This window comes from Paralichthys olivaceus, chromosome 11, assembly GCF_024713975.1.
Source record: "Paralichthys olivaceus isolate ysfri-2021 chromosome 11, ASM2471397v2, whole genome shotgun sequence".
Lineage (NCBI taxonomy): Eukaryota > Metazoa > Chordata > Actinopteri > Pleuronectiformes > Paralichthyidae > Paralichthys > Paralichthys olivaceus.
In genome coordinates this window covers 21620737-21635388 of record NC_091103.1, presented here as the reverse complement: position 1 = coordinate 21635388, position 14652 = coordinate 21620737, and the positions used below count along the sequence as shown (strand labels likewise).

Sequence of the window (14652 nt, the reverse complement as noted above, 5' to 3'; positions counted from 1 at the left end):
AAGAGTTGAGTAATCTCCTGTACACGTACATCATACCTCCGACTTACAGCACGCCTCTTCCCAAGTCAGAGGATCCCATGCTTATAGACATATGGGACAAACTGATTAATTTCCAGTCAATTATGGACTGGTGGGTACAAAACCATGCTGATGAACACATCAACAGAGTGACACAGGCTTTAATGGGCTCCGGGTCATTTTGCACTGATCCAGCTGATTCCGAGCTGAGTCCAGCTGCTCCTGAGCAAAGTCAAGCTGATGCGGACCAGAATCCAGCTGATCCTGAGCAGAGTCCAGCTGATGCAGACCAGAGTCCAGCTGATCCTGAACAGAGTCCAGTTGATCCCATCCAGTGTCCAGCTGATCCCTACCAGAGTCCAGCTGATCCCAAACAGTGTCCAGCTGATCCCGAGCAGAGTCCAACTGATCCCAAACAGTGTCCAGCTGATCCTAAACAGCATTCAGCAGCACTGACACAAAACAAAAATGATTTCATCAGGATTCTTGTGATAAAGCTCATAATGAGAACACTGAATCAGGCAAAGCTGATCTGGATCTACTTTCAAGACCCGCAGTCAACCATCAAATTGCTCACAGAAAAGATATTGGATCACTTTGAGGACACCAATATCAGCATCACTGATAAAGTTGCAAACCTCCACATACCCATTTTCAAGGACCTGTGCAAGAAATTTGGCTCTGCAGCAGGAGTGCTGGCTGCCATGGAAGCAGGCGACCCAGAAGTTGAGAAATGCATTGCCTCCTTGTTGAAAGGTCACCTGACAAAGCAGCGCAGTATCATCGCCAGATTCTTCACTTAATTTGAAAAAGTGTTGACAGAAAAAGTTGCAAACCTCCTGTGGGATTACTCGGCCCACTCCGGGAAAGTACGGGAGGAGAGAATGGCGTTTTCACTTTCTTTATTCTGGTTGCCTCTCCTGGCAACCACACACATATATATACACGGGTCTCTCAACCCACACACATACATCCACACACGTCCGCCCGCTGCTCCGTTCTCAGGACGCCAGCCTACTGCAAGAGAGAGCAGAACCAGGTTACCAGCATGCCTTTATTGATTGCCTGATCACCTGATTCTGCACAGCTGTCCGATCACCGGCTGAGCCACTCCTCTCTGTTGTCCGGCAGTTGGCGACCTAACCATACTCCGCCACCACACCTCCACATACCCATTTTTCAAGGATCTAAGCAACAAGTTCAGCTCTGCAACAGGAGTGCTGGCTGCCATGGAAGCCTTGTTGAAAGGTCACCTGATAATGTTATTCCAGCTCTAATTTATTTTTACATTTTTTCTTAAAATTTTGGGGTTTTCTCTGGGTGCTCCAGGTATCCCCACCCAACACTCAGACAACATTTGAGTGATCTCCTCTACACTTACATCATACCTCAGTTGTGATAATACTACATTAAAGTCTCATGAAATTACTGACTACAAATTTAGAACTATGATTAATAATTAAATAAATTACTATAACCAAAATTATCACATCAGTAGCTAGAAATGTTTAAGGATATGGAGTTCATGACAGTGTAGAGGTTGGCAAATTGACACCTTTAAAGAAAAACATTAATTATGAAAATAATAAAAGTTCTAACAAAAGGTGTACTTACTATGTGCAGATGTGTATGCAAGTATGCATGTGTGTGTTTGTGTGTGTGTGTGTGCGTGAGTGAGTGACTGAGATTCAAAATGTTGGCTGGCCACTATGAAGACAAAAGGCCCCCGGGAGTAGTGGGACCATGTGGCTGAGATCACATGTATGTGTTAGGTTTGTGGAGATGAGTGTGTGAGGTGTTGGTGCCAGGTTAAAGAAAGTCGTTAGATGCATGCAGAGAAAGTGAACATCATAACAACATTAGCTTTCAAATAACATATTACCAAATATCACAACAACACAAGTCAAACTTATAAACATCACATGAAATAGAAATAGAATTAACCAGTCCTTTGCTTAGCCTAGCGTAATAATAAAGCCCAGTTGTGTTACCTGTCCATGGACAGGTAGTCCATGAAAAAGGTCCTTTTTGGATGTGCTGTTCGAAGTCCAGTGAGGTGGTCTTGTTGGTTTGTGGCTCCTGTTGTGCATCTGCTGGTCAGACCTTGTGTTGTGGCTAGCTGTGCTGAAGTTCTTAGGCAGGCTCTCGCATCACTGCCTTTGGAAGGTTTTAGCAGTCTGCTCCAGGCAGGCCTGCTCGAAGTTGAGGAGCTTGTGTAGGGAGGAAGTCTCCCTGGCTGGGAGAGCAGGAGCAGGACCTACTCCTCCGGGAGCGGTCAGTAGGGGAAAAAATTGAGGAGAGGGGAAACTTGGCTTTTATTGGCCTGGTGACCTCATGGGTCATGGGGCACACAGTGAGCAATAGTGGTTGAAAGTTGTCTCCAGGAGCAGTTTTACCACCTATGTGTGAAGATGAAGCACCCTGGGAGACTGAGTTCTGGAAGCTCTCCTTTGTCTTCAGAGCAAAGGAGACATGCGGTCAGGCTTTTGGCTACACATGTAGGCCCAACTATGGTTCACAGATACCAGGTCCCAACACCTTGAATTTATAGCACACCTGTTCCCAAGTCAGAGGATCCCATGCTTACAGACATATGGGACCGAGTGATTCATTTCCCGACAATTATGAACTGGTGGGTACAAAACCATGCTGATGAACACATCAACAGAGTGACACAGGCAGGAGTGCTGGCTGCCATGGAAGCAGAGAACTCAGAAGTTGAGAAATGCATTGCCTCGTTGAAACGTCACCTGAAAAAGTAACAAAAAGGTAAAAATACTACAATTAGCCTGTTTTTGTTATAGTGTTCATAAACATTAACATTGTTGTCATGACCCATAATAAGTAGATTATCGTTGTTGTTATAATTTTTAGATTATGTTTAGCCTCATCTGCACCACCCAGTTCTCTGTTCCTTTTTACAGTTACCCTTTTAGAGCTCCTTTTCACAAGTCACTCAAGCAATATTAGTTAAACTTAAGTAAAAATTTGAAGGTTTCGTGAACCAGATTCAACAAATGTAAATCTGATTTCACAGATTTCTTTAGACATGACCTGAGTCAAATAAACCGTAAAAACTATAACTAGTTTAAAAGAAAGAAGTATTTGGATGGAATAAACATTTAAAGTTATTACTTGTTCAAAAGAAATAAGTATTTAGGTGGAATAAGCATCTAGAACTTTAATGAGTTTAAAAGAAAATAGTATTTAGGTGAAATAAAGATTTCAAACTACAAGTAGCTTAGTATAAAATAGTATTCAGGTGGAATCAACATCGAAACACTTTATCTAATTTCAAAGAAACAAGTATTTAGGTGTTAAAACATTTAAAACTATAACTAGTTTCAAAGAAAATAGTATTTAGGTGAAATAAAGATTTTAAACAACAAGTAGTTTAATATAAAATAGTATATAGGTGGAATTAACATCGAAACACATTAACTAGTTTAAAAGAAAAAGATTTAAAAATATATGTAGTACCCAAAGAATGTTTCTTCAGGTGGAATAAACATTTCGAACTATATGTAGTGTGATAGAAACACTGCATTGTCCGGTCATCAAGTTCGTTAGATGGCGCTGTGACCTACTCCGGTATCACAGGAACATGATTTTACACCACAGAGAAAGTCAGTGCGTCATGTTTTTAAAATGATGTTGACGAGACAACGTGGAAGAATAAAACCTGAGGGAGGCGGAAGAAGCGGAGCTGCTGTAAAACCCTCAGAGAAGAAGAAGAAGTAGAAGACTCCGTCATCAGTAAACATATGACGTCATCTATCCTCGACACACTCGTGGAACTGAATAACGACGGCGGCGGAGTGATGGAGGCGCGTGGTTCTTCTACCGTGATCCTGCGGGAGTTTGGCTGTGAACAGAACTTTCTGTCTCAACCTGACGGCTCCGCATCCTTCGTCCATGGTAAATACACAAGTTCATTTCAGCGGGGAAACCACGCGAGCGACCGTCCTCCTACAGCTCTGTTCTTTCTACACCTCGGTCACACCCTTCACATCGTGTCACTGGTAATAGTTCAGTTATGTGTATGTCAAATGTAAGTGTTCGCTTTAGCTGAATAATCACATTCGTGGCCAACTACTAGTTGGTAGTTTAGAGCGGAATCGGAAACGGCCATGAGATACACAATATGGACAATCAGACACACACACACACACACACACACACACACACACACACACACCTCTAAATCATTGAATTCAGGAATTGGAGTTCCAGTGAAGGAAATTCATTTTGGACAATTCTATGCTTCCAACTTTGCATTATTTCGCCTAATGCCCGTTCATTGTCACCAATCCAGCCATTTAAACCAGTTTGAATATTTTTAAGGCACTAATAAAACTCATAGAAGCCCATTGAAGAGCAGTCTGTAGTGGACGATCACATTTTAGCATAAAATAGGTGTGTATGGCAGCTTATGTCAAATATACTCATTAATATTTGAAAACTAGGCTGTAATTAATATCTTTTAGGAATGGGTATATATTATGGCTTTGCTATACAATTATCAATACTACATTCACAATATGAGGGAAAACACACCTGTTCTCACATGCATCATACTTTTCTCCACAGAGGAGGATTATAGATATTATATATATATTTAAAAAAAAGCAAACAGGAATGAAAACTTTAAATAATTTAATAACATGAAGGGAACTTTCTACTTCTATACATTTGCAGTGGATATTTCTTTTCCCCCAGTAGACTGACATCCTCCTGTTCTGATGTGCGTCAGCTGTGCACAGGGCTAATCATACTGCCCTTTAAGGTATTTTCTGGTGAATAATGTCGTTTGTTGTTCCTATTTGAAGGAGACACAAGTGTGTATGCTGGAGTCTATGGACCGGCTGAGGTCAAAGTCAGCAAGGAGATCTATGACCGGGCGACACTGGAGGTGTTGATACAGCCCAAAGTGGGACTTCCAAGTGAGTTGTTTTCTAAAGGGGAGAAATATCTTCTTACGTATTCACTTGTTGTGAGTCTAATACAGCTGTTGAATGTTGCTGTCAGGCAGTGTGAGCAATCTAAATCTTCTTGTATGGGTGCAGTAAGGTATTAGGAGGCTACTTTAGTTTGATTTACAGCCTTCTATGCTTATCCTATCATGCTGCTATACCACAACACAAGATGGAATAAGTCATACAGTAGTGTTTCTGTTTCTGGCTCATGTACTGTATATATCCCCACATTTATTTATGTCTTAGGTGTAAGGGAGCGATCACAGGAGCAGTGTGTGCGTGAAACCTGTGAGGCGTCTCTGCTTTTGTCACTTCATCCTCGCTCCTCCCTCACACTCATTCTTCAGGTGCTGCACGACGATGGTTCAGTATCCTTCAGTGAAGCTTTTGGGTGATTTGTGCTGCAAAGCAAATATCCAGTGTGCATGTGAGCCACTGAAATGTCGCCTCGTGAGTGTTCTTCCTGACTGGTTCCTCCAGCTCCTGTCCTGCTTATTGAATGCAGCCTGTATGGCTCTTATGGACGCAGGCCTGCCTATGAGTTGCCTGTTCTGTGGAGTGACCTGTGCCATTGACGCAGATGGTCAGATCATCACAGATCCCACTGCAGCTCAGCAAAAGGTAAATCTGTTACTCAGAAAACACTAGCACGCACCTTGATGTTGACAAGAACAGCTTGATCCATACTGTGGGGTTGCATTGGGAGAAGATGAGAGTAAATGGGCTGCATGTGGCTCAGAATGAAAAGAAGACGAAATGTACTGTAATGTAAAAGTAGTAAAAATGTTGCGAGGGAACACAATATTCCCTTTGGGGCGCTGTACACCCCAGAATGTTTGCAAGTCCTTTCAGTACTGTCAGTACAGTCACCTCACTGAATCCATTGATTTCTTTTTCCAACAGGAAAGTCGAGCTCTGATGACATTTGCTATTGACGGCAAACAACGCAATGTATTGATGTCATCAACCAAAGGATCGTTTTCAGTTAATGAGGTCTGTAAATAAGTTAGTTTTAAAAATCAGAATCACTGCAGCATTGACAAATTTTAATTAGTTAATAATCCTGACTACTTCCAGATTTTGAAATCTCTATTTTATTTATGATCTATGTCATATCTGTCTTTACTATGTGAGCTCCGTCATTGATTTCCTTCATGTCTGATCATGATGAGATATTTTTTCCGTGTCTTTCTGTATTAATAACATAGACATTCTAGACTTTTCTCTAAAGCTTATTTTGCTTTTTTTCCCTCATGCAGCTGCAGCAGTGTATAGCAGTCAGTCAGAAAGCATCAGAGAAGCTGTTCCAGTTCTACAGGGACTCTGTGAGGCGGCGATACTCCAAAACCCTCTGATGGTGAAGCAGTGTACTTTTTCTGTTCTGTTCTGAAACAAATGCATACAAATACTGATTTTGTAATAAAATATTTAGCGAATACTTTGGGCTCCTTTTACCTTTCTTCGGCTGAGCTGTGGATAAAATGAATATGATTGTTCTCACGGAGGAAAGATAAATCTCGAACAAGTGCATTTATTGGGATTCATTGTTTTTTCAGTTTAATATTTACATGTCATACAAGAAGGTGAACTGGGAAAGAATTGAACATCTCCTGTACAAATAAATCTCAATTCACCACAACCTTTGACTTAAATCAAGTTACGTGACTTGTCCACTTAGCTGCGTCCAGTTGTTTTTTTTTTACAAGTGAGACAAATCTGGCCAGTGTGATCAGTCAAGACCATCTTAAATGTTCCCATATAAATCACTCAATGTGTTTTTTTTTCAGAGATGTAAATGTGCAGTGGAGAGGAAGGATGGTTGGGAATTGTCAGAACTGTATGACAACACTGTGTGTGGACTCTGAACACTGGTTAGACAGATATACATGTGTCCACATGTAACTCTGTCATGACACAATGCTGGGTTTGCAGGAAACATAGTAATGTAGTGATTTGAGTTTTCTAGTTCGGCTGTGGAGTCTATAAAAACTAAACATCTACATAGAAAATGTCAACTTTTAAATTACAGCCACTTTTTTAAAATATTAATTCGAAGTTCCCTCGTTCACTTTTTTTGTAAATGGCACATTTAAGCTCAAACCAATATGGCTAGAGTTTTTTTTTTTTTTAATTCTCTTTTAACAAAGCTGCTTTTGCAGTGATTCAGGACCAAATACTAGAGGAAGTGGTTGAAGCTCCGGGCAGGTGTGCACATGGCAAACTGACAAACAGCCATGCAGATATCCGTTGTGATGGAAACCGAGCTTTAGCTGTCTCATGCATCACGTGGCTGAGCACTACCACAGTGCTTTTTTAGCAACATTTTACTTGCTCATCTGAACAAAGCATAACTGTGTTTGTTTACACATGTTTAAGTAGAGGATTTCATTTTTAAGTTTGTCACACTGCGAGAAGCAAGTTCCAGATGGATTTCAGGAATGGGAGGACCTGTCCTCTTTTTGGGGGGAGAAAATAGCAGAATCTATATTTAGGGAGCAGCAGCCCGGTTGTTTCTATTAATGGAATAGTTCACAAAAGAATCATCCTTAGAGTTTCTTCCATATTTTTGGCACTTTTCCTTACAGATCTGCATCTCTGTCTCAATGCAGTCTTTCTGCAGTGCAATGTGTGATACACTTCCTTTATTTCTTTATCTTAAACACTAGTGTTCACACCACAGCCTTCATTTTAACACTGTTGAACTCCTCATTTATATTTATCTTCCTATATAACGGCACTATGTGTTTTTCATTTAGAGCTTTGTGTATTTCCACATAAAGATACTTGTTCAACTTGGCATAAACAAAGCAGAATCAGTCCGTTCTGCAGGAACACAGTGAGCGATGCTGCATGTGAACTCAGAGTAAATTGATGTGCAGTGTGCAGTGTTGTCCTGTGGGTCCCTTACTCTCCGGCCAGAGGCGTAGAAAAAAATTCAAGGTTCTTTCGAAGAATATTGCTTCCGACCTGTCGTATGTTTTAAAAATAAAGCTATGGGGCACCAAAAAAAAAAATGGCGCCAGCTTTTACCCTGCGAGCGACAGTGCTGGCTCAGGCCCTCCAACTGCAAGGTCCATCAGGATTTAGCCGCTTCCTCGTCCTTGCTGCACCTTTCATAAATCTATCATAAATCTGCAGACTCCATCGCTGTACACTGTCCTCCGCTTAGCTCTTCCCGGGCTGTTTGCCCCCCTGGTTTCTGCCTTTGCCCCTCATTATGCATCCATTGTTTTGTGATATCAAGTAGTGTGTGTTTACATCTGCTCAACATATGACAACGACTATAGCACAGATTTAAAGGTATGGTAACTTAAGACCTTGGGTGACAAAATAAATAACACAGACTGAATTTTCTACATGGAGTGATGCTGAGTAAAGTTCAGTGATTTTTCTTTGCATGCAAGGAACGTCCTCTGAGCTGAGTTATGTCCTAATCTAATTAGATGTGATGATGATCTACACTCCAGCTTGCTGTGGATAAAACATGACTGCAGACGATGTTGACAGACACAGACTGATTATTTTACAGGTGATGTTCATGAAGCTGCTTTTATGGCGGCTTTCCGGACAGGTAGGAAATCAGCGCAGCGATGGCACAGATGTACGTTATGATGCCGAACACGATGGAGAGCACCGAGAGCCACAGTGCCTGGCGTGACGCTGCGTTGGCCCCCTGAAAATCCCCCTGAGCTGATGCCTTGTTGGTCTGAGAAACGGAGGAGAGAGGAGGGTGAGATGGGGATTAGAGTGGGAGAGGGACAGAGAGGAGAGAGCGGCATTTGTCATCATTTGTCAGTGTCGCCCGTGGCCTACAATTTTCTCTTCCACTCATTCCAATCACACGCTCAACCCATATTATGTCCCATCTCTGAATCACCCCTGACGTTTGTGTGTCATTCATCACTTTCTGCTTCTTCGATCCCCCCCCCCACTAGTCCTTGTCTTTGACTCTGACCCCTGTTATAGGTAGCACTCAACAATATTGGAAATCTATCACCTTGGGGCTTCTTGTTATGACTCTAATTAAACCTTAACGAAGGTTATTGATCTGACCAAAAGGCCTTTGCAGCTTGCTGCCAGTTAGCTTTGTAGCTTTGCAGTATTTGGATTTTTTTCCTGCACTGCTGGAATGATGCCTATGTAGACTATGGGCCTCTGGTGAATGGAGATAGAGGTGTTGGGAGCTTTTTCATGCTGTCAGTGGTAATAGTGACTGATGAGATGGTTTTTGCACTGATGTTGTTCCTCTTTCCCTTTGACCTGCTTCATATTTCCACCTACTTGGCCTCAGGGAGGGAGTTTTTTCTTTCCACAGCCACTGAGTGCTGGCTCATTGTGGGAACTGTTGGTTTTCTCTGTAATAGTGATGGGTCTCGACCTCGCTATCTACAGTGCCTTGAGATAGTGCATGTTGTGATTTATCTATACAGATAAAATTGAAGTAAAGAGATGATTTCAACAGATTATTGTAGGTAAACACAAGCTGCAGTATCTTACTTCAGTGTTATTTTGTGAATCAGTTGTGTTTTAAATAATCTCAAGCCTGAAATAATTAATTGTTTTAATTGTTTTAATTGTTAACAAGCTGTATTAAGCCGTATTAACACAATTTATGTTTCTTATTTTAAAAAGTATTTTTTGAGTATTATTACTGGTTCTCAATAGCCTCTAGCAATTTATAGTGCTTAATTATACTCTGAGAGGAAGTGATAACGACCTCGGATACTATTTGAAGTGGATCTATAAATCATGTAAAGTAGTTTAAACTTCCTAAACCTGTAAAACTAATCAGAATATTCAGAAATAGATTTTATTGACTTTATTGTCTTCTTTTTTAACAGTATATATAGTTCATTCATAGATCAGCATGCTGGAGCTATTACTGAGGTGTGGCACTAAATCAATGATTTACTGATTATTGATTTGATATATTTTGATTGATGATTGGCAGTTAGACCCTCAAACTATATGGTTTATAACAATAGGATGGATTTTGATTGTTATTGATTATTTTGAAGACTCTGTTAAGTCAAAGTTATTTTCTTTTTGGGAAAGTGACCTAGTCTGTCCAGATTTCTTTATTACCTGTTCTACTTTGACTTACGATCATACGTCGCCTTGTGTTGTATTGTGTTTGTCAAATATTGGAAAATGTTATGTCCCTGACTCCAGATACAGGATTCCTGCGATGGGAAGGTTATGAATGTTGTTTTTTGGGGCCATGACACCATTTAATCAATAAAATATAGAGTGAAGTTTAGAAACATCTTAATTCAGCCTCTGCATAAACAATCATTTCGAAATATGGCACAAGAGGCTGTTTTAGAGAATTAAATGATCATCTTGGTGCATCCCTCGTTCAGATAGCTCAGATTTGTGCTATTTTATTGCTCTTGAACAAATCTAAGTTTAATACCTCCCTGTGTATAAACCCCAAAGCACTTCCATAATATCCACAGCACATATAACACCGGACCTGTTGTTAGTCTACACACACTGCAGAGGGTAAAACATCACCGTGCACTGTGAAACACACTGCCAGGTTATATCTCGTCAGCTCAGGACTGAGAGTGTGTGCGTGTGTGTGTGTGTGTGTGTGTGTGTACCTTCTGTGAAAGGTAGAAGGCAGCGATGCCCAGGGGCCAGAAGCAGCAGAGCATGGAGAAAAAGGCCAGACCCAGGTAGTCCTGAGGGATCATCAGAGGGAAGTTGCTCTCGCTTTCCGTATCACTGAAGTCGTCAATGGATGAGTCCTGGGATTCAAACAGAGTGAACTTAGGTTGTGTTCTGTTAGAGGGTCTAAAAAACTACACAATAAACATCTCTGATGGAATGTGTTCATGCACATTCTGTTTGGTTGTGTTTCCCTGGTTTTAAGATATTAAACTCCACCAAAGATAATATTTTTGTCTGTGTTTGTTAGTTAGCAGTTGAGTACGCAAAAACTACTGAACAAATTACAGTGAAAATTGTTGTGCGGATCGGGGGGGGAAACCTAGAATTTATTTTCACATAGTTTAAAATTGTGAGATAGGGTGTTTCTTTTTTATTTGATATATTTTTGTTTATTTCCAAGAAAATAATTCAAGGATTTTGATGAAAAAAACAAAATTAGGAGACTGATATTTGTGTGTGTGAAATTTGGCGCCGCTTGATTGAATTTAAAGGGACTATTGGGCCCTGTCAAAGCTACATGGTCTATTGAGTGCAATTCTACTTGTCTTTCAGATTCCAGCTTCCAATCTGATGCAGTGGATATTATAATTTCACAATAAATAAAAATAACATTAGTCAGCTGCAACGACTCTCTTAATAAAACGTCCACAGTTTTCATATGGAATATTTCTTATGTCTGAATTTGGTCCAATAGTCCCACCAAAATCTCTAATGCTATGAGCACCACAAAAGAAATTCCCTTCATCTTTGTGTTATCTTCATCAATGTAGTGGCAGATATCATAAAACCAAGGCACATAAACCAAATGGTCAGACACCAATTCTATCTTTTTGAATTAAATGTCCCTTTAGACACACAGCTTATTCATTCAGGAATTGCACATTATTCAATTTAAACATACCAAACACACTCACTGACAACATGTATATATGTTATGTTCATGTCCTCTACAGCAACAAGACGGCTTTGCTCACGCCTGTGAGATAATGTGACTGAATGGGGTTAGTCTGCATGTGCACCAGCTTAGTTGACCGCAGGTAATTCATGACTCATGGTTCAGAAACAGCTGCAAATTCAGTCTGACTCTGCATCGCTCTCTGACCCTGTCGTGTTCCTCCACTTGTTTTATTCTGACGTGTGAAATAATTGTGCATCTTCCAAAGATGCTCCTGTAACATTTGAGCAAACGCTTCAGTGCCGATATGTGATTAACAATAAGTCAGTGCTATATTTGCGTCACTGCCGACGCTCACTGCAACATGCCCGTCCTTGAGTGTCATGAAAGGCACCCATAAATAAAATGTATTATTATTTATTATTATAATGACTCTTCTATGAACTAGAGATTGATCCGCTTTGTTGAGAATTACCTCATGTATCAGGACTGATTTGCCTGGAGCATATAACTGTTCCCATGGCGACAGGAGGCAGAGAAATCTCACGTTGAGCCGAAAGACACTGAGCTCGTGCATGTGCAGTGGTCAGAATTCATCAGGAAGAAATGTTTTTTTTTCAACCTGGACCCAATGTTTGTAAATGAATGCTACTCACAAAAACTAATGGAGCCTCCACTGGCAGTTGCAACACAGCGGCAGTGGCTGCAATGTAATCTTTTGGGGCAACTGTGACAGTTTAAAAAATGTTCACCAAAATGGCTTTTTTCCACTAATTAAAGGCTCAATATGTTATTCAGGGTCTTTGCTAAGGGTCTGGCAACATCACTCTCTGGTTGTTGCAGGAAGATGGAGATAGAAATGTGAGAGAGAGTTGGAGATATTGGATTTTACTTTTATGGCTGAATCTTTTTTGGGTTTGGACAATAGTGATGAAGGATATTACTTTTATCCCTGCTTGTTTGAGCTGGAGCATATGGACGAGAAGGTTCCTCAAATTGAGAGAATGAATAAGGAGAGAGAGAAAGAACCAGAATAGCAATCTTTCAGTGGACTGTGGCAGTTGCCCCATAAGATTACATTGTAGCCAAAGCTGCCACGTTACGGCTGCTGGTGGGGTTGATCTACTGGACCACAGGTTTTAAGTAAAAACATTTATAACATAGGGCCCATGTTGAAAAAATACCAGAATTCCCATTTAACTGAGCATTTGAAGTGAAAAAAAGTCAGAGTAGGAGAAGTTGTTCCTCTTTGAGGTCATTGCAAGGTTTTAATCCCACGGGCCTGCGTCTTTGCATCACTGCACTACAACAAGCATTAAGAATTCAATTTCTTTTGCTGTTCTTTTGTCCTTGTGGAGCAAACTCTCATCCTGTGTGTAATTCCACTGTTTGTCCACTCGATCAGGTTTTCAATCAAAGTAATATTCATCAAACTGCCTTCAGCCTTTCAGTCCACAGTGGGTTGTAATTGAAACTTTAATTTATCCTTGGTGGGAGACGTGAGGATTCAAACAAACCAGCAGCTGCTTATTTGTGACATTTATAGCCTGTATGTTTTCAAGTTGAGTCGCCAAAACATCACATGACCAGGGTAAAGGTTTTGACGCTAATTTACATTTCACTCCAGGGTGAGCTTTGCTCAGTGATCTATGAAATAGAACTGGCATCCTCCACCACGACTGTAGTGTTATTACCTGAGCCACAGCAGGAGAGGAGCTTTATGTAATCTGGCTTTTTGACAGCAAGCATTCTATTGCTGCCTACCCTGAAATACACTGCTCATATGTCTATTTTAAGTTTGTTGTTTGTTCCCTGAATCTATTCTGAGAATATGATTTGGATTTGAATGTGAAACTCCTGCGAGCAACAAATAATATGTGGTTGAGATTAGTTGGTCAAATATTAATTATTTGATGAGATGATTCGTCAAAGAATTTATTATGTATTTCCGCATTTCACTTTATCCTGTCTTGTATCAATGCCAACCTTTCTCAGATTTATGCTGCTGATAAATGAACAACAGGCCAAATGAAGATAACCCCTTGTACTCTTTGAAATTATAATAATCCTTTTAACCCTGTAGACATTATGTGTTGAAGGTCTTTCTCTTCGAGTGTCTGCAGTAATATAAATGACTCGCGCTGCTTCCCTTTAACTGTCAGGTCTTGAGTTTACAACTTGGAATTCAACCACCCAAACTCTGTTGGTCAGTACAAAAGAAAACAACTTTCTCGTCATTATGTCAGTGGGATGTCTTACGTCAGAGTCAGGAAGCAGGTCGTCCTCGTCATCCATGCTGTAGGACTCGCTGTGGAAGTCCTGCGCCTCAGCCAGCAGCTTCCTCTCCAGTGTGGAGCCGGGTCGAATGTCCACGAACGTGGTCTCCAGGTACTCTTTGCTGAGCAGGGAGTCTGTGTGGCCCCAGATGGGGGCCGGTGGGTAAAAAGACTCCAGTGTGCGAGGTAAGGAGCAAGGATCCAGTAGCTGCTGTTGCTGAAGCTCAGGAGGATGTCCGCAGTAGCTCCTCCATGCTAAGGGCGGGTAGGCCCTGTCCTCCTCGCACTTTACCAAGACGCCCTTGAACATGGCACCAGGGGCCTGTCCAGTGCCAGGCCCCAGCCCCGGTCCTGATGCTCGACTGTTATTGGTGTTTTCTCCCAGAAGAGGGTGCTCCAGCTCATCCAGATTTTCCATCCCTCTCTTTTAATACCAATCACACAAGAGGCCACCACATCAACAACCAAATGTAATCTGCAAATCGGTCTGCAGTGTGTCTCCCTAAAGAGTGTTCGATGGGCTTATGCAAAGGCAGCTGCTTTGCTGGTTTTAGTGTTTCACTGGTAATCCATCTTTAATCCTATTCTTTAATTTTTGTCTTATCGTAGGCCTTAGTCCAGAGGCCTACAACACACGGCAGGTTTATGACGAAATGTCCTTAATGTGAGGGTTGCCTGCTCCTGTGTGCCGTCTGAAGTTGTGCTGCTGGATTAAAGAATCTCTTCTCCTCACATGTCATAAGACATTTGTTTCATGGCTTGATGGCTCAGAGTTTGCCACATGTCTTCTATTTCACATGATTGAGAGTGT

The 14652-nt window shown here is 41.2% G+C and overlaps 2 protein-coding genes across 2 annotated transcripts; one reads left to right on the top strand and one right to left on the bottom strand.

The window, feature by feature from the left end:
- The first annotated feature begins 3646 nt into the window (after positions 1–3646).
- On the top strand, positions 3647–6432 carry exosc5 (exosome component 5). Its single transcript, XM_020088614.2, has 6 exons — positions 3647–3936; positions 4848–4961; positions 5241–5362; positions 5475–5615; positions 5898–5987; positions 6254–6432. Exons 1-6 carry the CDS (start codon positions 3783–3785, stop codon positions 6347–6349), a joined length of 717 nt encoding a protein of 238 aa, XP_019944173.1. The 5' UTR covers positions 3647–3782; the 3' UTR covers positions 6350–6432.
- Positions 6433–8404: 1972 nt separating this feature from the next.
- On the bottom strand, positions 8405–14400 carry tmem91 (transmembrane protein 91). The gene is made up of 3 exons (XM_069534645.1): positions 13825–14400; positions 10601–10747; positions 8405–8700 (listed from the first exon to the last, which is right to left on the bottom strand). The coding sequence occupies exons 1-3, from the start codon at positions 14257–14259 to the stop codon at positions 8545–8547; spliced, it is 738 nt and encodes a 245-aa protein (XP_069390746.1). The 5' UTR covers positions 14260–14400; the 3' UTR covers positions 8405–8544.
- Positions 14401–14652: the final 252 nt, after the last annotated feature.